Here is a 21,147-nt window from a genome sequence, read left to right as displayed (position 1 = left end):
AAGAGTCTGAAGCTAAGACCACTGATCATATCGATCGATGATGTGGTGGTGGTAGTTGTAACCTCCTCCCTAAAACGTCCAATTTGAACGGCCGTGATCTCGATATATCTTGTGGATTATTCACCTTCACATCAGTCATTAGCTGCAAAACAAGAGGTGAGAAAGGTGGCACGAAATGAATCTGTGTGGTCCGTCCACTGTCAACCGGGCATGTCGGCTTGCGCAATGGCGAGTTGCCTGTTGGGGATCTGGATCTGGATTGTAAACGTCGCCCTTGCACGCCGCTTTAGAGAATTCAACCATCACAGTGATAATCAAAATGATCTTCACCTCGCTCAAAGCTAACACTCTCATTTCCTTTTCTTACCTTCGTCACCTCGCCTGCGAGGGTGCGGGGAAATTATTTTGATCGTGTCCGCAAGTTCTCGCGCTGGAGGGAGCGAAGCGAAGGTATTCGGCAAACTTGGCGGGGCGAGGCGAAGGTCATGAGCACATTCAATGTCCGAAATTCAAGGCCCATTCAAGATCACTTGGGCGAAGGTGTGGAAGATTAGGGTCACGTTGTGAACGTGACCCTGGTGGCATGAATAGCGTGACTCAATTAGGGTGTACAAATCGAATTAGAACTCTTTCTTTACCAAAATGTACGGTATATTCTTAGAATGTAGTGGTTGAGTGAGGGCAAATTCAATATGTAAAAGTCAGTTGGCCTCCCTAGAAAAGGGGAGGTACCCCCACTGTACAAGGGTTCACATTTTTGGATAAATACAAGCCTTAAGAGTTTTGTTTTCCATTGTGTATGCTTTCTTTAAGTGTTCGGTGAAGAGCTCGCTCCAAACCAACATTTTGGCGCCCACCGTGTGTGCTCAAGAAGAAATTCACGATGGCTCCTGCCAGGAAGAAGAGAATGACAACAAATTCAAGCAAATCAATCCCGAGTGAAGAAGCGAACCCTAGAGACCCAAATGCAAGCATAAATCAAGAAGTCCAAAGGGAAAATGGTGAGAATCACCCACAACAAGAGATTACTACAGACTAGCAACAAACAAGAGCTCCTGTTAACTTGACTGCGCATGAAATTGAAATAGCCAAGCTCAAGCAAGAAGCGGAGGAGTTGAACCAAGCAAGGCAAAGATTAATAGATCAAGCAGCAGCACGGAAAAGAGCAGCGCAGGCCGCTAAAGAGGTGTAGCTAGCAAGAGAAGAAATCAAGAGATTGCAAGTGGAATTAGAACAACTCAAAGAAAAGCAAGTTCATCAGCAAAACACCTCCGCTCCTCCCAATCAAGAGAGGCAAGCCCATCATCAAAACACCTTCGCTCAATCCAATCAAGAAAGGCAATTCAATCAGTTGAGCATCTTCGCAAACACAAAGACAGGGTTTGGGGAAGGAATCATGACTAATCAGTTTGAGTCAGGTCCTTTATCGCAAGAAGTGAGAGTCTTGCATACCAAAACATGGGATCGAAAGTCGCCATTGTCACAAGACCTCCAACTAACCCCTTGGCCTCAAATTTACTGGCCAAGACCCTTTTCAAAGTAGTCAGGACACTCTGATCCAAGGCAATTCTTGATGAGTTATGAGGCTGCAATACTATCAGTCGGAAGTGATGAATCAGTTCTTGCAAAGTCTTTTATCATTGCAGCAGAAGATGCAACCTCTATGTGGTATTCTTTGTTGAACCCAAGGGTAATTCATTCATGGGAAGATTTGAAGCTAAGGATACTGGCAAATTTCAAGGATTTTCATAGGCCAGAACTGATGGAAAATGATCTATTTTGTTGCAAGCGGAAAGATAAGGAGCCATTGCAAGGCTATTTCAGAAGATTTGTGCACTTGAGAGCACAAGATCCGAATGTGTTGGATTCAGTAGCTATCAGAGCAGCCATCATTGGCCTAAAGACAGGGCAATGTCGATTCCATCTCATGCGAGAAACGCCAAAGACAATCCAAGCGTTGTTTGAAGAATTTGAGAAATATTGCAGATCCAATAATGACTACCACATGTGCATGGAGGAGCAATCTCAACAAAAGCAGGCTGCAAAACAAAACTCTAGCAACAACAGGGGCTGGGTCAATCCTAGAAGTAATCCAACCCAACCAACAAGAACAGTATTTGGTGTCAAGGGAATTAATCAGTCAGAACAGACGAAGTAGAATTCTGCTAACATAAACAACCAATTTGCAAACAATTCAAACACTCAGTCCCAGGGAGGATTCAGAGGTGGAAGAGGTGGAGGAAGAGGAAGAGGCCGAGGTAGAGGTCAACCTCCTCAGCAGAGAAGGAAATTTTATTGCATTTTTCATGGGGAAAATTTTGATCATGGCTCCACATATTGCCTGAACAAGAAAAGGATGGATGCAATACTCGAGGAAGAGAAGAAACAAAAGGAGAGAATGAACCTAGTTAACCACACGTCTACATCTTGGATTTGCAACCTTATTGCCCGATCTACTCAGAAGTAAATTCAAGCACAGTTCATGCTTCTACACTTGCAAGCTCAACATCCACACCAACTTTCAACTATCAGCCAGCCCCTGCATTCAATTACCAACCAACACAAGCTTGCAATTATTAGTTAACTCCCACTTTCAATCACCAACCAATTTGGCAATCTTAGACTTTCCAAGCTCAGAATGTAGAAAGAAGAGCTCTGCATGAACGCCCTAGAATCCCACAGCCACCACCATATTTCAAAGCATCAGCACCTCTGCAGCCAGCGAAGGTGGAAGGGCAATTAGGCAAATAAGATGCATTGTCGACAATCGGGATGATTATGCCAATAATCGGAGGACTAGCCTTGGAATTCGAAAGTAAGAAACAAAGAAACAATTACTTTAGAGAGGTAGGCAACATATTTGTGGAATACAAAGTGAAGGAAACCAAATGGTCTCATGTCCCAATCACCTTCACGGATGATGACATGCAGTTGAAAAGCTATCCTCACAACGACACCATGGTAATCAATGCAAACATTGCAAATTGGGCAATTGGAAAAATCTTGGTAGGCAACGGCTCTTCCACGGACATCATGTTTGCCAGCACCTTCGACAAGATGGAGTTAAACATGAATCTGTTGCAACCCCCAGGCACGCCACTGTACGGTTTCGAAGGAAAAGTAATACATGCATTAGGAAAATTTTTCTTACCAGTCTCATTCGGAACAGTTCAAAATGTAAGAATAGAGTATATATCATTTGATGTGATTATCCATATTTCAGAATTTTTGGCAGAGGATTTTTGAACAAATTTGAAGCTGCAACTCATCAGGTCTATCCATGTATGAAGATGCATGCGTTGCATGGTGTTATCACCATTTTTGGAGATCAAGGTGATGGAAGAAACTTAGAAAGGGGGAGAACTCCATGTCAAAGAAATGTGAATGCACTTGAGGTAGAGAATCAAGTAAAGAAGGTTATAAAAAAGCCCAAACGAGACAAAGAGAAAGTAAACATCGAGGAAAATTGTGACACAAAAAGGGTGTTATTGGATGACATGGTCTTTGGCCAGGAAGTAATCATCGGGACTGATCTTGATCCTGAGGAGGAAGAGAAATTGGTTGAATTTCTTCACAAGAACAAAGATGTATTTGCATGGTCCGCAAATGACCTGGCGAGGGTCAACAGATTTATTATTGAACAGAAGCTAAGAATCGAAAAGGCAATAAGACCAAAGAGGCAGAACCTGAGAAAGATGTCAGATGACAAGGTAGCAGCAATTAAATCTGAAGTCCAGAGATTGCTCGATGCGAAGATCATCAGAGAGGTTGAGTATCCCTCTGGATCCGGATTGTAAACGTCACCCTCGCACGCTGCTTTAGAGAACTGGACCATCACAATGATAATCGAAATGATCTTCACCCTCGCTCAAAGCTAACACCCTCGTTTCCTGTTCTTACCTTCGTCACCTCGCCTGCGAGGGTGCGGGGAAATTGTTTTGATCGTGTCCACAGGTTCTCGCGCTGGAGGGCGCGAAGCGAAGGTATTCGGCAAACTTGGCGGAGAGAGGCGAAGGTCGTGAGCACATTCGATGTTCGAAATCCAAGGCCCATTCAAGATCACTTGGGCGAAGGTGTGGAGGATTAGGGTCACATTGTGAACATGACCCTGGTGGCATGAATAGCGTGACTCGGTTAGGGTGTACAAATCGGATTAGGACTTTCTTTACCAAAATCTACAGCATATTCTTGGAATGTAGTAGTTGAGTGAGGACAAATTTGGTATGTAAAAGTCGGTTGGCTTCCCTATAAAAGGAGGTACCCCCACTGTACAAGAGTTCATATTTTTGAAGAAATAGAAGCTTTTAAGAGTTTTGTTTTACGTTTGTACGTGCTTTCTTTAAGTGTTCGGTGAAGAGCTTGCTCTAAACCAACATTGCCAACCTACCGAATTCACCCAGGCCAGGAGAATCCTTTCCTCCCAACGCCTTTGTTTGTCACTGCACCCTTGTCGTCGATTATATTCACACCACCACTATATTCTTCAATTCTGACGGCTATAATATCAGAGTGGTTGTTAACAACTTGCATTGCCCAAGGATTTCCACATCACCTTGTCTACACCATTTCAGTGCGAATTCATATCTGTTTGCTCAAAACCGTCCTGGTGCATGCAATTGCAATGCAACTTTCTAGAGAGGGGCAGCTAGCTAGCTAAATCCAGGTGATCTATCGCCTACCCATCTAACCGCAAGACATGTTAAATTTATGCAACAACATCGCCATCTGCTGACTACTCCTGCCACTATGTACAGGCTGAAAGGGAAAAGACTGTGTGGAGGCTTATGAAACGAGCAACTTGTAAAACTTTACTCTCGGAAAAGAATATCTCCACTAGGGAAAACAAGGGATTACTGCAAGAGAAAAAGTGGAGGAATTGTGCTGCTGCTTCCTCTAAGAACTCGTGTTTCTAAGATTAATTTTGAAAACTCTTAATTTTATATACACACCATTTGAAGATCCTCCATTGAAAGCAATTAAATTCCTATATGATTCTAGTGACAACCTATAAAATCAGGGAGGAGCTTAAGGTGAAACATGGATTAGTTTCGTCACACAGAAACAAGTCTTGTGAATTTGATGTTTCATTAATTTTGAAAACTCTTAATTTATATATACACCATTTGAAGTACGCAAGTGCGATGCTTCCAGGTCTTCGGCGTAGCTGGATTGCTGCGTATACATACCCACACGGGCGTATGGATAGACGGATGTGTGTGTGCACCTCTGGGGGCCCACGTGGCACCACAAGAAGCCCCCAAGACAATGGTCATGTGAAGTGTCTGAGCCGCGGAGAGGCCGACCTGGCCCCCACACGGAAGTAAAAAGTCCGGCCTGGCCCACAGCAACAGAAACAGGCCCACATGCTGTGAGCGATGCGTCCTCCTGCCCCCCTGCTGTGTCTCACGCGGGCCTCACCGACGGGTCCACTTGTTCTCTCTAGTCCTTCGCGCCATCATGCTGTCCTCTTCTTCACCCTCTTTTACAGCACTGCTCTAAACTATCATATAGGAGTAGAAAAATTAGAAAAGAATACAGTAACAAATAACCAAGGAGCACGACCAGCTCCATGGAGAAAGATTATTAAATCTACATGTATTTACAAAAATCGATTTGATTTCTGAATTTTTGCCAACCCCTCAGAAGTGAGGAAGAAACCAAACAGTAAAGTCCTGGGTGCTCTTAACTAGCTTCTGTGTTAAAATCCTCCCGAAGAAAAATGCTTCAGCAAGAAGACGGTGAGGGGACAGGGGAGAGCGAGAAAAAGAAGGAAGCAACATGTCCAGGGAAACTCAAGATTCGTGCAGCTTCTCGTGTGATATGTATGGTAGATACACAGCAGCCTAATGATTCGTGTATTGTAGCATGATGATGCTCGAATCTACTTCCCTTTCTCTTTCTTTACCATGTAAGTTGCAATGATCCGAGGACATGAGTGTGCCACTGCCACAGAAGAAAATGTCCTTGCCATTCAATTGGCTGTTGAGTGTTCTCACTTCTCAAACTACTTCAGGGTTATAAAGAGTGTGAAACCCCTCCAGAATTAGCAAGAAAACAACCTTATATAGGTCCCATAAAAATAAACAGGTCATGTGACTTTGCGAAATTTTAGGAGATGATTAAAGTTGAATTAGCAATGTGCTTAGCTTTTCTAGACAAGCATTCATATCTGCATAATCAAGAGTAAAATTGATCTGACAATGAAGCAATAGAGTGTAGACAGCTCATGTGATCTGGACAGATCACTTGCCTTAAGAAAGACAGGATTGAGGCAATCAAATCCAAAACTTCTAGAACCCCATTCCAGAAATTTTCTTTTCTCCTTTCCCGTTTGCCAACTTTTGATCCCAAGATAGTACCTCCTTTCAATTCCCGCGTTGCTACCAAAAGATGAGGCAAACTTTTGATGCCCTTGCTTTTCTTACGCTTTGAACCGAGTAAGAGAAAACAACCTTCCGTGCTAGAAAGTTGCCATAGCATAGACCAGCAAAACAGTGACATGATTCTACTTTTGAAAGGACAAGTTCACTGGTGGAAATACTCCACTTTATCACCAATTAGATCACCGTGGCCAGGGGAAATGCAAAGTTCTTGGAAGTCACTACCACTTTGTGCGGAGCGCACTTGTTGCGAAATAGATCCTCATAGGGGGGCGCAGAAACAGCAGTTAGTCAAGGCAGATAGATATTGCTGCCTGCCGATGAAAAGCATCTTTCAACCGTTCCTCCGAGTGATGGCACAATTGAAAAGCTGAAAGGAGAGGAAAGGGCCAAGATAAGATATTTTACTTGGATCATAACGTAAAGTAATTATTGACTTTGGTCATAATTAACCCGTGCAAAACTTACATAATAAAACTACTTAGATTTGCCCAGTCAAAACACTTTATCTGCTTTAACTTTTCTCCATATGTAAAAGTTCAGTGTGTCTTGTGCTGATTGCTTTTATTTTGGCAATTTCCATTCGGCTGCTTTCAGCAGAGCATGTATTCATTTTGACCTCAATTGGAACCCCCATTTTTTTTTATAAAAAAAAACATATGCCTGAAGCTGGCTGAACCATGAGGACAGACACCGATCTGCGTATAGTAAAAGGGAGTACATTTCTCCTTCTGAGAGAACAATATTTCACCGTGGGGGAAAGTGGACTGGCTATCCCTCCAATTACTGCAAAGACAGCTAGGCAAGCGTTGAGAGCTGCCTGCAAGAACTTTGGTGATGCAAGGTCGCTGTTTAACAGCGTCATGTTGCTTTCCAGGCTTCAAGAATGTACAAAGAAGTGGAGACAGGCATGCGTGGTGGGATTTGGACATGTAAAAGGACACTGAGGACGATTGAATTGTCGGGCATTCGATGAAGGGCAACAGGTCGATCCAGGAACAGATTCCTGCATTTTTCCTGTGTTTTTCTTGCCTTCTTTTTAAAAAATTTACGAATCCAGCAGGGTGTTTGTTCTGGGATGGGAATGGTGAATAGCTGATGCCAAACTAGCTACAGAGCTAGCTGGTAGCTCTTGAGGCATCCAAGAAAGCACTTGGATTATGAAACTATTGCGAGTGACTTTACGAGCACAAAAGGTAAAGATGCGGTAAAGCTGACCTCCACATGGTTTAGTGGCATATATCAGCAGTGGTCAGCATTCTGTCATGTGCACAGAAGAAAACCTAAGCAAGCAGGAGCAGCGCGTCAGTGCATCCAATGTGGAGCATTCAGGAATGAAAATTATATATAAGATGTATGCATGAGTCCACAGAGTAGCGCTAAAAGGGGTCTTTTACCGTAGGTACTTTCATCTAACCCTTGAAGAACCGAGCTAGGCTGGTAACCAGGCGAGGTGAACTGTGAATTCTGATGTCGAGGAAGATGAGAAGAAAAAAAAGGCGATTCCAGTCGAGATCATCCAGCCCCCCGGATGCTGTGCAATTTATACTCTGGAAAAGGATGCTGCTCGCCACTTGAAAGACAGTGGATTAGATTTATTTGGCATCTCCAGTCCACGGTGAGGAAGCAGCAGTGTGGTGTGTGGAGCTTGGATGATGACGGGGTGATGCCCACGGCACGGACACTGTGCTGGCATAGTGGAGGACATGAAGCCCGGCACGCCAACCAGAAAGATACAGTCATGTCAGGTAACACGAAATTAATTGGTCCTAAAGCATTGAGATGCTGGAATCCGAGTGGCCATCCCACTGTAGAGGCACAGCTGCACGGACAAAGGTGAAAAGAGGTTAAAGCTGTTTGACGACGGGAATGGATGAAATATCAACGGGGCAGTGAGTGGCAGCGCAATTATGGGACGGAATGGAACTCACCGGAACAGCACGGGCAGACTGGCAGGGCGCATAGCGCCACCCAAGACATGGTGGCTGATTGGCACTGCCACCGGCCGGCGTTTCGTCGAACACTTGGCGTGCGTGTCTGCCGCGTGCTATAAGCATTAGCATGCCGCACACACCAGGCAGCTTGGCGCGGTCGAGTCGAGGCACCCACAATGCGACTCGTGGCCGGGGTTCTTCTTCGCAACAACAACAACAGTGGTAGACCCATGGCCATGGGCAAGCGCCAATGCGCCATTGCTGTGGTGGGTGGTAGACCCTGCGCGCCTGCAACTGGCTTACTGGCAGGAGGGGAGGATGAACTGCACCTGCAACCGCGCGGTTGATGGGGCGGAGACGAAACGAGTGGAAGTGGGCTGCAGATTTCGCGTTTTGACGTACCCTTGGGCTTCGATTGCGGGGCTCATTAAGTGGGCCTTAGGTGCGGCGTTACCACCCAATAATAATAAGGAAATGAATGTTGCTGCTGTACCAGCAGCACGGGCTTTCTCATCTCTGTAATTGGGCTCGTGGGCTTGTGGACAACTTGCCGCTCCCCACTTTTGCTTTGCTTTATTATTACTTTTGTTACCTTCTTCAGTCTAGAGGGAGTTCTCGAGAGAGGTGGTTTAGCTACCTTCTGTCAAACTGAATGTAAAGCTAGATCAGTTGGACTTTATCCATGTAAGCTAGTACCAGCAGCAGAATCTCAAATGCTTTCTGATGAAAAGGTTTACTGTACCCAACTTTTTGGTAAAAGAAAAGGAAAAAAGACAGAGAGAAGAAGAATGCATGTCGTTCCATGTTGGATGCAATGCAGTGGTGATGGTGTGACGAGAAGGATTCGATGGTCTGAAAAGCAGCCGACACGGGTAGGAGTGCAGGGGAAGAGCAAGCGCGGGATACAAAAGCGTCAGGCGCAGGGAATCCTCGTTCTCCGGACGTGCGAGTGAGTAATGGCGAGTCCACGAACACGCGTCATGTCCAGGGTCAACTCATCGTCGTCCTTCAACTAACCTCTCTCTCCGGGCAGGGGGCAGCGGCGGCCGGCAGAGGATAACGCCGCATCATCGTCATCCCTAAATTAAATTCAGGGTCGGCGGAGGAGGTGAGGTGACAGCCCCCACCCCCACGTTTGCTATCTGCTGCCTGCCTAGTGTATCATTATTATCACCTCTTTCTTGATTTGACAGCAGGCTAATTTTTAATTTGCTGCTCCTATGCAAACTCACAGATATACGTGCAAGAGATAAAGCAGCTAGCTAGGTACAATGCTGCAATTAGCTGTCTGTAACCTTGGCAGGCTGATGTGACCATATGATAGAGCATTAGAGCTGATGGGGGCATGATGATTGATTGGTGGCCTCTTTGCAATTGTTTAGCAAACCACTAGACTGCTAGAACAGCAGCAGGAGGAAGAAGAATACAACAAAGCAGCAGATAGATCAGATGTAGCCATGATTTGTTGGCGTCCAGCTTGGATTGCGCTCCCGTCTCGCGCCCCCAGGGACAGGGATAATAATCTAGGCTGAACAGCCGTGTCAACGACGATGACAACAAATCAGCCGCCAAAACAAACTAATATTAGTTAGGATACACAGGCAGCCAGGGGAGTACAGGTCAATCCACCACCTTCCCCTCGGAGCTGGGGCTCACACTGCATGCCGCGGCCGCCAGCTCGCACACAAACCAAATCCCGCAACAAATCACCGACCTCCTGCTGTCAGCTGGAGCTGGCAATGGCATCCATCAGCCGACGGAGACGAAGGAACCGGCGGCCAGTTCAATTCAGACACCACACAGCTGAGCTGCACACACAGGCGTATCGTATCGTATCGTACCGTACCGTATCTATGAGCTTGCTGCTGCTCGGTCCCTCCCGTTCCCGTCGTGCAGGCCTCTCTCTCTCTCTCTCTGTGTGTGTGTGTGTGTGTATCTCCCCGTCACTTTCCCTCTTACCGGACACCACCACTAGCTGTAATAATTAATCCCGTGTGAATGTGCGTGTGAAGCCTTTTCTATCTGGGCCTGCCATTCGTTCTTGGATGTTAGGCAGGACGTGTGAATGCTGCTGATCTGGTTCTTCGTTCGCCTCCACATTCAGCGGCAACGGTCCACGGAGGCGGAGGGTGGGGTAAATTTTGTCGCCGTAGCCTAGGTCCGCTTTTGACGGGCATGCACGGATCTCTTGATTACATTGTTGTTTTGTTTATCCTCTCCTCAGCGACCGGGTCAGTCACCTTTCTCGCAGCATCACTTTCAGTGCTAGTATGTAGTATACCAGGCAGCTGCAGCTGCTGGTCGTCGATCAAAAGCAGCACTTTCAGCACTAGTAGCCCATGATGCACCAGTGCGGTGCGTGTCATGCTGCCGTCGGCTTGGGCACCAGCAAACCGTGGGAGCTAGTACGTGCAGCAAGCAAGATGACCAAAACGGTTAGGCTCAGCTAGCTGGTGTGCGCAACCCAAAGTGAAACTAGTGAAAGCAGTTCATACGCTCTGAATGCTAATATAGACCTAGTAACGAAGCCATGGTTCATGCTGTCTCAATGTCAAACTCAACCCTGTTGTCTGTTGACTTTATGTGCGAAAAGGTCAGCCGATGCTGGCTGCTGCAAACACACTGGAGTCCGTCCTACTGTCGCAGCGAATTATTTTGTTTCATTTGGAACATGGTCAAACAACACATGAGTGTCAAGTACTATTCAAATGGAATGGAACCAAGGAAAAGGCCGCAGCCGCCGGTTGCTCGCCGGAACGCAAGCGTGCGTCGCTGATTTCCACGCAGATTTTTCTTTTCTTTCCCTTGGAAACCTGGTCTGGTCCCCGCATCTTTTTTTGAGCTGGAGCCACGCATCTTCTGAAAGAAAAGGGGATGAAAAAAAGAAGGGCGGGGGGGACAGAAAGCGTCGGTTCAATTTGGCTGGCAGCGCGAGCGCACGAGCTCGAATTCAGTCGTGTCCACCTCCAAAGTCGTTGAAATGGTTGGACGCTTTCCGCGAGCCAAGACGGCGAGCAAAACAACCACCACGTCGCCCGCCGTGCCGCCACCGCCGCGCCGGAGCACGCGACCCGTCGTCGCTCATGCGGGGCCACCGCCCGGAAGCGAGGGAGAACCGCCCGGGACCGAGCGGAAACGCACCCGTGGAACCCGTCGCGGTTGCCTTTGGCTTGGCTTCCCGACCACGTCGCCAACTTGCCGTTGCTTCTTCATCTGATGCTGCTCTATGCCTCTATCTAACAGTAACAAAAAATAAAAATACAAATTACCGTTTGATTTGATGCGATTAATATAATTAATAAAACAGTAAACTGGTAGTAATCCCGCACTGCCCCCAAGTACAGGCATGTCGGTATATATAAATAAATAAACCACGAAATATTCCCGGCGAAATAAACCCCTCACCGCCACCCCCATTAACAAACAGTAGCACGAGTATTAAGTTAGTAGCCAAGAAATAATACTCCTCCTCCTCTTACTCGAACCAGACCAGCAGCGCTCTCCCCTCTCCTCTCTCCTCCTCGCTCAGGCGGACGCACCGCAAACCCAACTCCTCCTACTCCTCGCGGAGGAGGAGACGAGGAGAGATCCCCTCCCGCCCCGCCCCTTCCCATCCAATCCACTCCGGTCGCCGTCTCCCTCCTTCGCGCTGCGCCCGCCGCTTCGCTTTACTTCGCTTTGCTTGGCGCAGGTGAGGCCGGTTGCTTCGCCTTCGATTCGTTCCTCTCCCGTGCTCAGATCCGACCGCGCTTTGAATTCCGCTCCTGACCTCCCAGGTTGCTGCTCTGTTTGCACCCGTGCAGGTTGCCTTCGGATTCCCCCCCCCCCCCCCCCTCTCTCTTCCTCCTCCTCCGTCTCCGGGTTCGGTTGGATCGAAATGGGCGCCTGGGTGTCCAAGGGCACCTGGTGCTGCCGCAAGCAGCACAACGGGATAACCAACGAGAGCACCGATGCTGGTGGGGGATGCTTCCCCTTGCTTCCCATGTCTCTCATCGCTGCTATGCTTTGCTATTTTTGGCGGCTGGTTTTCCCTCTCTCGAGCTATTTTTAATCCTTTGGCGCTTGCTATTTATTTTTGTTATATCTATTCCCCCCGAGATTGTCCGCAGGAGTAGGATTTTTGTGTGTTTGGATTCGCGTATGGTTGCCGCATCCGCATTTCGAGGGTTGCTAGATTGAGTACACTGCTTACTGATTTTGTGGATTCTACACATTCATTTCCATCCACTTCGATTGCTGATATCTGCTGCTACCCGAGCACACTCACTACTCTTGGGAGGTTTTTTGGATGATGAACTGTTTCTGATTTCGGTGCTCTTTCATACCTAGTGATTACGGCTGCCTGGAAATAGGTTTTTGTTAGGTCCGCGGATTAGCTTTTCAACCATGGAATTCGGAGTAATCTGAGCGGAGCACCTTTTCTCTTCCCTTCATAGTGACGGAGGAACAGGGGGAGGCGTACGAGCTGCCCGCGTTCCAGGAGTTCACCTTCGAGCAGCTACGCCTGGCTACGTCGGGGTTTGCAGTGGAGAACATCGTGTCTGAGCACGGCGAGAAGGCGCCCAATGTGGTATACAAGGGGAAGCTCGATGCCCAGCGCCGGATCGCCGTCAAGCGCTTCAACCGCTCTGCCTGGCCTGACCCGCGCCAGTTCCTGGTATCTCCTCGCTGCCTTCACTTTTACCCTTTCTAATTGTATGCATTTGGTGGGTGAAATTGATAGTTCGTTACCTGCTTGGTTATTGTGGGGGTGGTAGATTCTTTGCAACTTTTTGATTCACACACCTAAGCCTTCGAGTGCCTCTTATCATGGAGGTTGTTGATTTGTACCTGTTCCATAGATGAATGATGTGTATGCTTGTTATTTACCTATATTTCGCTTTTGGATGGAATGGATCGTGATGGCTTGCAAATGGAATGGTGGCACCTACCAACTGTTTGCCTAACATTTTTTCTTTTGTTCTGTTTGATCATTAGATTCCATTTCTAAACTAATGTTACCCGTGTGAGACAGCAATCATATCAGCTGCTATCACTCCCATCATTTTGTCCATCGCTAGACATTGCTTTTCGTCCCCTTCCTTTTCAGATTGAACTGGTTAATGTGAGCTCACAGCATATATCTAGAAATAGAATGCATGCTGTCATCTCAAATATTGATATTGTGCCAAGGGGACTTTATAGGTTTATCTCTGTAGTCAATTGGCATTTTTACCCGTCTGAATGGTGTCGCTTTAATAGTGGACAGCAACTTTGTCAACACTTTTTTGTATTTTTGATTCTACCATGTCTACTTGTACTAGTCCTTTATGTGCCTTTCAAATCGTTATGCTCATCCCACAAGATATTTTGTCATTTAAGGTTCTGTTAGTCCATTCTAATTTTGGTTTGTGTCACAATTCACATGTAATAGTGTAATACATAGAGGAAAGCATCCTCTTTATTGTTGCGGAGTTATGGATTCTGTTTGCTTTACCAATAACAGCGGATTTTCTGTGACATGCCTGACCTGACCTTTGGGGAAATATCTATTCTTCAGGAAGAAGCTAGATCAGTTGGCCAGCTCCGGAGCAAAAGATTGGCAAATTTACTTGGTTGTTGCTGTGAAGGTGATGAGAGGTTGCTTGTTGCAGAGTACATGCCCAACGACACACTAGCCAAACATCTTTTCCATTGTGAGTCCTTTAAACATTCTGACGTTTAAATTATGTTTAGCATTAGAAAACAATTATCTCTTATACTGAATTTCCCGTTTCTGCACTTGATCTTTTACTGAATTTTCTCTTTGAACTTCTAATAGGACCAAGGCATCTAGAGGGATTCCCTTATTTATTTATTTACTAAACTGTCACTTCATTCTTGGCCATGCATTGTTTTTAATGCCTGATGAGACTGACTGTAATTACCCCCCACGTTATTCTGTGCATTCCGCAGGGGAGTCACAAGCAATGAAATGGCCAATGAGATTAAGGGTTGTTCTCTATCTTGCTGAAGCTTTAGAATATTGCACCAGCAGGGGTCGTGCTCTCTACCATGATCTCAACGCCTATAGAGTTCTGTTTGATGATGTGAGTATCATATGATTTATTTTTTTTAACATGGTCAGCAGTGTGTTCTGTAACATAGTTATGTTGTTTACATGCTGCAGGACTGTAATCCTAGACTTTCCTGTTTTGGTCTCATGAAGAACAGTCGGGATGGAAAAAGTTACAGTACCAATTTGGCATTTACACCTCCAGAATACATGAGGACTGGTGGGTCTCTTCTTACTTCTTAATGACCTATACCTAGTTCTGTTTAATAGCCAATTAATGTAAGTTCAATAACTAATGCTGTGTTTCTGAGAAACTACATTATATTAATCATGTCTTCATGTACTGTGAGATATCGAGATCAAACAATTTTTTCTGTGGAACACTTGAAGCAAATTTTTATGTAGTAGAAGCGAAGCTACCTTTGTGAAGCTAGTTGGCTCTGCCATTCAGTGGAGCATCCCAGTACAATGCAAGTGTATTTTATGTTATAATTTAGAACTATTTTGTGCCAGCCCTACAATTGGGCAAAACATCCTGCGCACTGATGGTTTGATCTGCGAAGTAGGACCTACTTGATACTAATGATGATGTGAATTTCAACTGGCCATTTATGCATGCTAATTCATATTTTTATCATCTGTCCTTTGCAAAGGCCTTATGTTTAGCTTCAAATTTATACAAAGCTTGAACTGATTGAAATCTACATACCATCTACTTTATGTTTCTTGTACAAGATGATCAAATTATCTTTGTTAACTTTGTATAAGCCTCAAATCATTAACATCTTACTCCTGCATATTTGTCCTTTTGTTTTACTTGCAGGACGAATCACTCCTGAAAGTGTCATATACAGCTTTGGAACCATGCTGTTGGACGTTCTTAGTGGGAAGCATATTCCTCCTAGCCATGTAACAACATTAAACTTTAATTCTTCGAGAACTGTTCTTGTTTTAATTGCTTTTGAGCACTCTTTTACCGTTACTGGTATGTCAGCATGTGCTAGAAATTTTATGTGAATATGACTAACTCATAGTCCATAGAAGGCTTATTTAGTAAGAAATATAGTTACATTGATCAATGCGATCACTTTCTTTGTCTATAGGTTTCGGTCTACATCTCTATTAAGCAATATCATGTAATCTAATATCAGGTTATAGGTCCTCATGCACATCAACCTGCATGGCAGCATTGGTGTTATCTAGACAATAAGAAGGCTAATATAGTGATATGGTTATCATCTTGCCTATTTCTGATGACAATTAATATACTGGTCTGAGAACTAAGTATACCAAAACAACAGTAACAGTTAGATACAACAATTATTATCACCCATGCAATTATATTCCTATTTTTATCTTCCATCTTTACAAGACTAATGACTCTGGGGCAAATATGTGCAGGCCCTTGACCTGATTCGAGATCGGAACTTTAATATGCTTACAGACTCGTGTTTGGAGGGTCAATTTTCGAATGAAGAAGGAACAGAACTGGTGCGATTAGCTTCAAGGTGCCTTCACTATGAACCCCGTGAGCGGCCTAACGTAAGGTCACTTTTGCAATCATTGGCTCCTCTTCAGAAGGATGTTGAGGTGAATACTTTCCCTTTCTATTTGTACCATGCTTGAATTCAAGTATGCATTATCCAATATCCAGGACTATTCTGAGAAAATTATGTGATGGATTTAATTAGGACATTTCAGTCATTGCTTCAGATAGTTCATTTATATCACCAGACATTATGCTTAGCCTTTTATTCTGTTGCTAATTTTTCCTGAAAAAATAATTGGATCAGACGATGGCAAGTTCAGTCCTTTTGTTTAAGTGACCATTTCTGCCCTTAGTCTTTGGATAATGTTTTTGCCATCCTGGTTGAACACTTGAACTAGTATACAATATTTAAACTTTTTGCAGACTCCCATCTTATATGGACCATTTCTGTCCGTCTTCAGATAGATACTGTTCTGCCATCTTTGTTGAACTAGTATATAATGTTTAAATCTTTTGCAGACTCCATCTTATGAACTAATGGACATTCCACGTGGCGGTGCATCATCTATCCAATCATTGACTCTTTCCCCTCTTGCTGAAGCCTGTTCCAGAAAGGATCTGACAGCAATACATGAAATTCTAGAAAAGACTGGCTACAAGGATGATGAGGGGACAGCAAATGAGGTTCATTTTTTTTTCTTTAGAGATTGCTTGTCCATTCTTTAACAAAACATTATTAGATATTAAAGCAAGCGAGCATCTATGAGCTGTTGCACGACAAAACATAGATGTTACCAGTAGTCATTTTGATGCACGATAGTCTCCTAGAGCAACTTTAGTATTAATATTTATACGGTATTCATCTACTGATACTCTGAAAAGTTACCCAATAAAAAGTTTGTCCTGCAAGACATCATGGCGTTCATTTGATATAGTTGCAGTATGCTACTTAATTGTCAATTAGAAAGATTACACTGCCTGGATATTTTTTTTGGGGTTCATCATGTGGTTTTAAATTTTACAGTTGGTACCCTATTTATTTCACCAAATTATTCATATTACTTTCCTGTTATCTGATCCTCTTTATGCCTTCTCTGCTGCAGCTCTCATTTCAGATGTGGACGAATCAAATGCAAGATACATTGACCTCGAAGAAGAAGGGTGATAATGCTTTTAGACAAAAGGATTTCACGACAGCCATTGATTGTTATTCCCAGGTCGCTTTCTCTTCATTTTTTCTGCTCTTTCATATGGATGTGACAGAGATACTAGAGTTGCATGATTGAATGTGATTAGAATCATGCATATGTTGAACACCTTCCAATTTATCTCCTATTAGTATTTTAAGGTGCTCCTGCAAGCTATAATTCTGGGTTGTGTACCCTAAACATATTGTAGTCCCACATTTTAACTATGGCACTACAATGGGAATTTTTATTTGAATTACCTCATGACCGTTGTTGACTTTGTTTTCTTAACTGATTCTTTAACATGCAGTTCATTGAAGTTGGTACGATGGTTTCACCAACCATTTATGCTCGGCGCTGCCTGTCATATCTGATGAATGACAAGACACAGGAAGCATTGAGTGATGCAATGCAGGCTCTAGTAATATCTCCAACATGGCCAACGGCATTCTATCTTCAGGCAGCAGCACTACTATCACAAGGCATGGAGAATGAAGCTCAAGAAGCACTAAAGGATGGTTGTAACCTAGAGCAAAGTAGCAGCAGTGGGCATTGAGTGCGAACAGATCTGTAGTCACAAAATGCACATAATTTCAGGTATACACTTTCTGCAAATCCTAATGTTTTACTAGCCGCCTAAAAAATTAACTTTTTTTTGGATCTAACCCTGCTTAAACACCAGGGAAATAGCCTGGTAGTCTAGAATTTCGTAAAGGAGCATGATCAGAGTTTCATTTCTGATTTTGTTTTAAAAAATGACTACATCTGGTTTCATATATTTGATGCGGTTAGTTATTTTGAACAAATCAAGCTGTCCTAACATATGCAAAAAACCAGAGGTAGTAGTCAGTTAAAATAGTAACTGTGTAGCTTTCCTTCCTGAAACCTGCAAATGTTTGCTCTCCACCCCACCCCCCATGGATTTCTTGGATGTTTTGAGTTCTGAACTAAGTTTGGAATCTAACTATTCCTTATATACTCCAATATATTTAACAAGAAGATGGCCTTAAACCAGTTCTTCGAGAACTAACTGATGTGAGGCCAGTTTCAGTTTTGGCTATTAGAAAGAAGTGGGTGTTTCCTGTTAGTTTTTTAAACCCTGAGCAGGAGTTACTACTGTATGTAACTTTTGCTATGCAGCATGGTCCCTAGGATCTCCTTACACTTTTTTTTCTTCCTGTTCTTCCTGTTGACAACTTGACATGTTTGGATCGTGGTAGTCATTGTAAGAGCTTCATTGCTTTGTTTTGACTAGAATTGACGCTTAATTGATGAAATTTTATCAATTTCAATTTTCACCCGCACTCCGTAGTCAGAACTTAGCAATCTCGAGAAGTTTCCTAAGCATGATTGTCATTGTCAACTCATTATTTTGGTTGTGGCGCAGGTGCTTGTTTGAACAGAGTATGATTGGGTATGGAAGCAGGTGTTGGTGATTTGTCAATTTGGCTAGGGGTTGGTTAACCTTCTTCAGATTTTGTGCGTTTGGAAAGTCGTCCCTCCCATATCTTCATGTAGGATGTATATATGGAAGAAAGCGACAACAGAGAGGCCCTGAAAGAGATGGCAAAGACATCCAAAGGTGAATAAGTACCGCAGACAGGAAATTAATGGAGAAAAGGGAAGCTTTTTCTTGGTCCGTCCTCCTGAAAAAAAAAAGAAAAACCGAAGGAAAACCCTCAGAAAGGGATTGCTGATGTACATGTCCATCGTACTGGTGGTAGGTGTGTAAACCTGTACAGCAAGCGTTGTTTTTTTCTTTCCCCGTGTTTGTTTCATATGTGTTAGCTCCCATTGGTATATTTGTGGTGAAGATGGTGGAATTCTTTTCAGAGGCGAAAAATGGCAGTGTTCGATGGGCTGTTCCATTTCTTAATCTCGCGAGTTATTTTTCTAGAAGTACGACTCTGCGGTATTCATACGCCGGTTACCTTCTGTCTGATTTTGTTCGTGCGTGCCTGCCGTGTGATTGTTTAAAGTTTTGGGGTTATCTGTATTCCAATTCACGCAGCGCGGATCCCGCATTGCCAGACTAGGTGCAGCCTGCTGGCGCCGCAAGGCCGGCCGTGGTCACTCATGTCGAATGCTACAAGCGGCGTGCGGACGCCGAGCGAGATGGTTAGTCGTGCCTTGGTCCGCGGATGCGCGACGTCGCGGAAAGGCCATCGCCGGCATGGCCAGGCGTGCGCAGACCGCCTCCAAGCGGCGGAGCTGGTTAAGGGCAACAATACCGTGCGGCGTGCAGGCGTATTTGGTGCTCAACACGACAACACGTTGATTTGAGCTGCAAAGTGTAAACAACAAATCAAGCGCAGTCTGCTGGGCCAGAGACAGGCGGAGATCCGGAGTGAACGGCCATGCTACGTGACCGCTCGGGCACACTAGCGGCGTTCCGGTGAATGTGAAGAAGAACCGTACCAAGGTTTGCAGCTAAAAGCAGCTGTGAATTGGAGTACTATATGACATGACTTGCTCGTTTCATCCTAGGTCCTCTCACACGCTAACAGAGTTGGCCAATCGCTCCATCTGCTTGGCGCTTGCATAGCAGTTGGTAACCACTCCCTACCTCCTCCATTCCGATCCTAAACCACACCACCACACCCTCCTGCTCCAGACCTCTTCACTAACTTCACTTCACAATGCACAGACGAAGATACCCGAACAGCTGCTAGCTAGGAGTAGTTCTATAAATCTTCTCTCCACGCACTCAAAGGCAAGCACGCAGTTAAGCAATCTAGCTGATCAAGCACCTCATCACCTCACAAAAAGCCTGCGCCCAACTTGCACGGCGGCAACCATGAGCACCAGCGAGGCCCCCGCCGCCGCGACCGTCATCCCCATCGACGACGTCGCCCACCACCACGGCAAGGCCCCGGCCGTGGCCACGGCTCCTCCCGCGACATCGTCAGCCGTCCCCGCAGCTGCAGCAGCGACCACGGCGCCTCGCAAGACGGGGGTCCCGTTCTTCCGGCGGGCCGACCGCGGCAGCCGGTGCGTGGCGCTCGTCGACTTCGTGCTCAGGATCGCGGCCTTCGGGCCCACCCTCGCCGCCGCCATCGCCACAGGCACCTCCGACGAGACGCTCTCCGTCTTCACCCAGTTCTTCCAGTTCCGCGCCCGCTTCGACGACTTCCCGGCGCTCCTGTCAGTAGTCTCCCTCGCCCACCAATAGTCGCAGCATATCATATACACACTTGTAGAATTGATGAACTAATAATCAAGTGCTAATGCTGCAGGTTCTTCATGGTGGCCAACGCGATCGCGGCGGGGTACCTGGTGCTGTCCCTCCCCTTCTCCGCCGTCGTCGTCCTCCGCCCACAGGCCATCGGCTTGCGCCACCTCCTGCTCGTCTGCGACACGGTGGCTAATAACTCTCTCTCTATATCCTTTAGTTTCTTGCACTCGATCAGACAAGCAAGCCTATGCGACACTAGAGGAACAGCATGACGATTGGTTATACTGATCACTACGCGTTGCAGATAATTGTCGCGATGCTGACGGCGGCTGCAGCGGCGGCGGCGGCCATCGTGGACCTGGCGCACTCGGGGAACCTCCGCGCCAACTGGGTGCCCATCTGCATGCAGTTCCACGGCTTCTGCCAGCGCACCAGCGGCGCCGTCGTCGCCTCCTTCCTCGCCGTCCTCGTCTTCGTACTCCTCGTCATCTTGGCCGCCTTCGCCATCAGGAAGCGCTGAATCGCATGCTCCACCTTCAATTCGTCTCTACCCATTTCGTGACTACGTACGTGTGTGCTTTTGCTGTCTTGCATCGTGTAACTTCGGTTGTGTTATGAGATGTTTGTGCAAGTGTGACCACTGGCTACTGGAGTGGATTGTTTGTGTAAGAGTTTAAAAGTTATTGCCTGCTAATGCAAGCTGATCAACGCGCTCTTATTCAGTGGTCTTCAAGTAACTAAGTTCATTCCTCAAGTGGATCATAGCTTAAAATACATTGTTCAACGCGTAATAATCATATGAGAAAGCAAAGACATCATGAAAATGGCTGGAAGGTAGAGTACAAATTCAAAAAAATGGATCGATGCATTTTTCGAGATCCAGCCCAATTGGCCCTAAAAGAAACCCGTGGATCCTATATGGTTTCCGATAGCTATTTAGTTATTTGG

At 45.5% G+C, this 21,147-nt stretch overlaps 2 protein-coding genes and 1 long non-coding RNA gene across 3 annotated transcripts; 2 read left to right on the top strand and 1 right to left on the bottom strand.

The window, feature by feature from the left end:
* Positions 1-6,170: 6,170 nt before the first annotated feature.
* On the bottom strand, positions 6,171-8,615 carry LOC111256827. The gene is made up of 4 exons (XR_002677114.1): positions 8,312-8,615; positions 7,778-8,202; positions 7,599-7,663; positions 6,171-6,750 (listed from the first exon to the last, which is right to left on the bottom strand). It is a non-coding gene; the product is annotated as an uncharacterized LOC111256827 (long non-coding RNA).
* Positions 8,616-11,796: 3,181 nt separating this feature from the next.
* LOC101772005 (probable serine/threonine-protein kinase BSK3) lies at positions 11,797-18,916 on the top strand. The gene is made up of 12 exons (XM_014804961.2): positions 11,797-12,005; positions 12,118-12,270; positions 12,751-12,971; positions 13,854-13,989; positions 14,249-14,382; positions 14,463-14,568; positions 15,172-15,257; positions 15,750-15,938; positions 16,357-16,521; positions 16,941-17,054; positions 17,335-17,621; positions 18,412-18,916. The coding sequence occupies exons 2-11, from the start codon at positions 12,192-12,194 to the stop codon at positions 17,578-17,580; spliced, it is 1,476 nt and encodes a 491-aa protein (XP_014660447.1). The 5' UTR covers positions 11,797-12,005; positions 12,118-12,191; the 3' UTR covers positions 17,581-17,621; positions 18,412-18,916.
* A 579-nt stretch (positions 18,917-19,495) lies between these two features.
* Positions 19,496-20,936, top strand: LOC106804224 (casparian strip membrane protein 1). Its single transcript, XM_014804918.2, has 3 exons — positions 19,496-20,168; positions 20,261-20,384; positions 20,504-20,936. The coding sequence occupies exons 1-3, from the start codon at positions 19,822-19,824 to the stop codon at positions 20,717-20,719; spliced, it is 687 nt and encodes a 228-aa protein (XP_014660404.1). The 5' UTR covers positions 19,496-19,821; the 3' UTR covers positions 20,720-20,936.
* The last annotated feature ends 211 nt before the right edge of the window (positions 20,937-21,147 follow it).

Source organism: Setaria italica, chromosome III (assembly GCF_000263155.2).
Source record: "Setaria italica strain Yugu1 chromosome III, Setaria_italica_v2.0, whole genome shotgun sequence".
Lineage (NCBI taxonomy): Eukaryota > Viridiplantae > Streptophyta > Magnoliopsida > Poales > Poaceae > Setaria > Setaria italica.
This window is presented reverse-complemented; position numbering and strand designations above follow the sequence as displayed.

Coding starts and splice junctions, on each gene's coding strand:
- LOC101772005 (XM_014804961.2), top strand. CDS start 12,192: ATGGGCGCCTGGGTGTCCAAGGGCACCTGGTGCTGCCGCAAGCAGCAC. Junction 14,383..14,462: donor ATAGAGTTCTGTTTGATGAT/GTGAGTATCATA, acceptor TACATGCTGCAG/GACTGTAATCCTAGACTTTC. Junction 15,258..15,749: donor AGCATATTCCTCCTAGCCAT/GTAACAACATTA, acceptor AAATATGTGCAG/GCCCTTGACCTGATTCGAGA.
- LOC106804224 (XM_014804918.2), top strand. CDS start 19,822: ATGAGCACCAGCGAGGCCCCCGCCGCCGCGACCGTCATCCCCATCGAC. Junction 20,169..20,260: donor GACGACTTCCCGGCGCTCCT/GTCAGTAGTCTC, acceptor CTAATGCTGCAG/GTTCTTCATGGTGGCCAACG. Junction 20,385..20,503: donor TCCTGCTCGTCTGCGACACG/GTGGCTAATAAC, acceptor TACGCGTTGCAG/ATAATTGTCGCGATGCTGAC.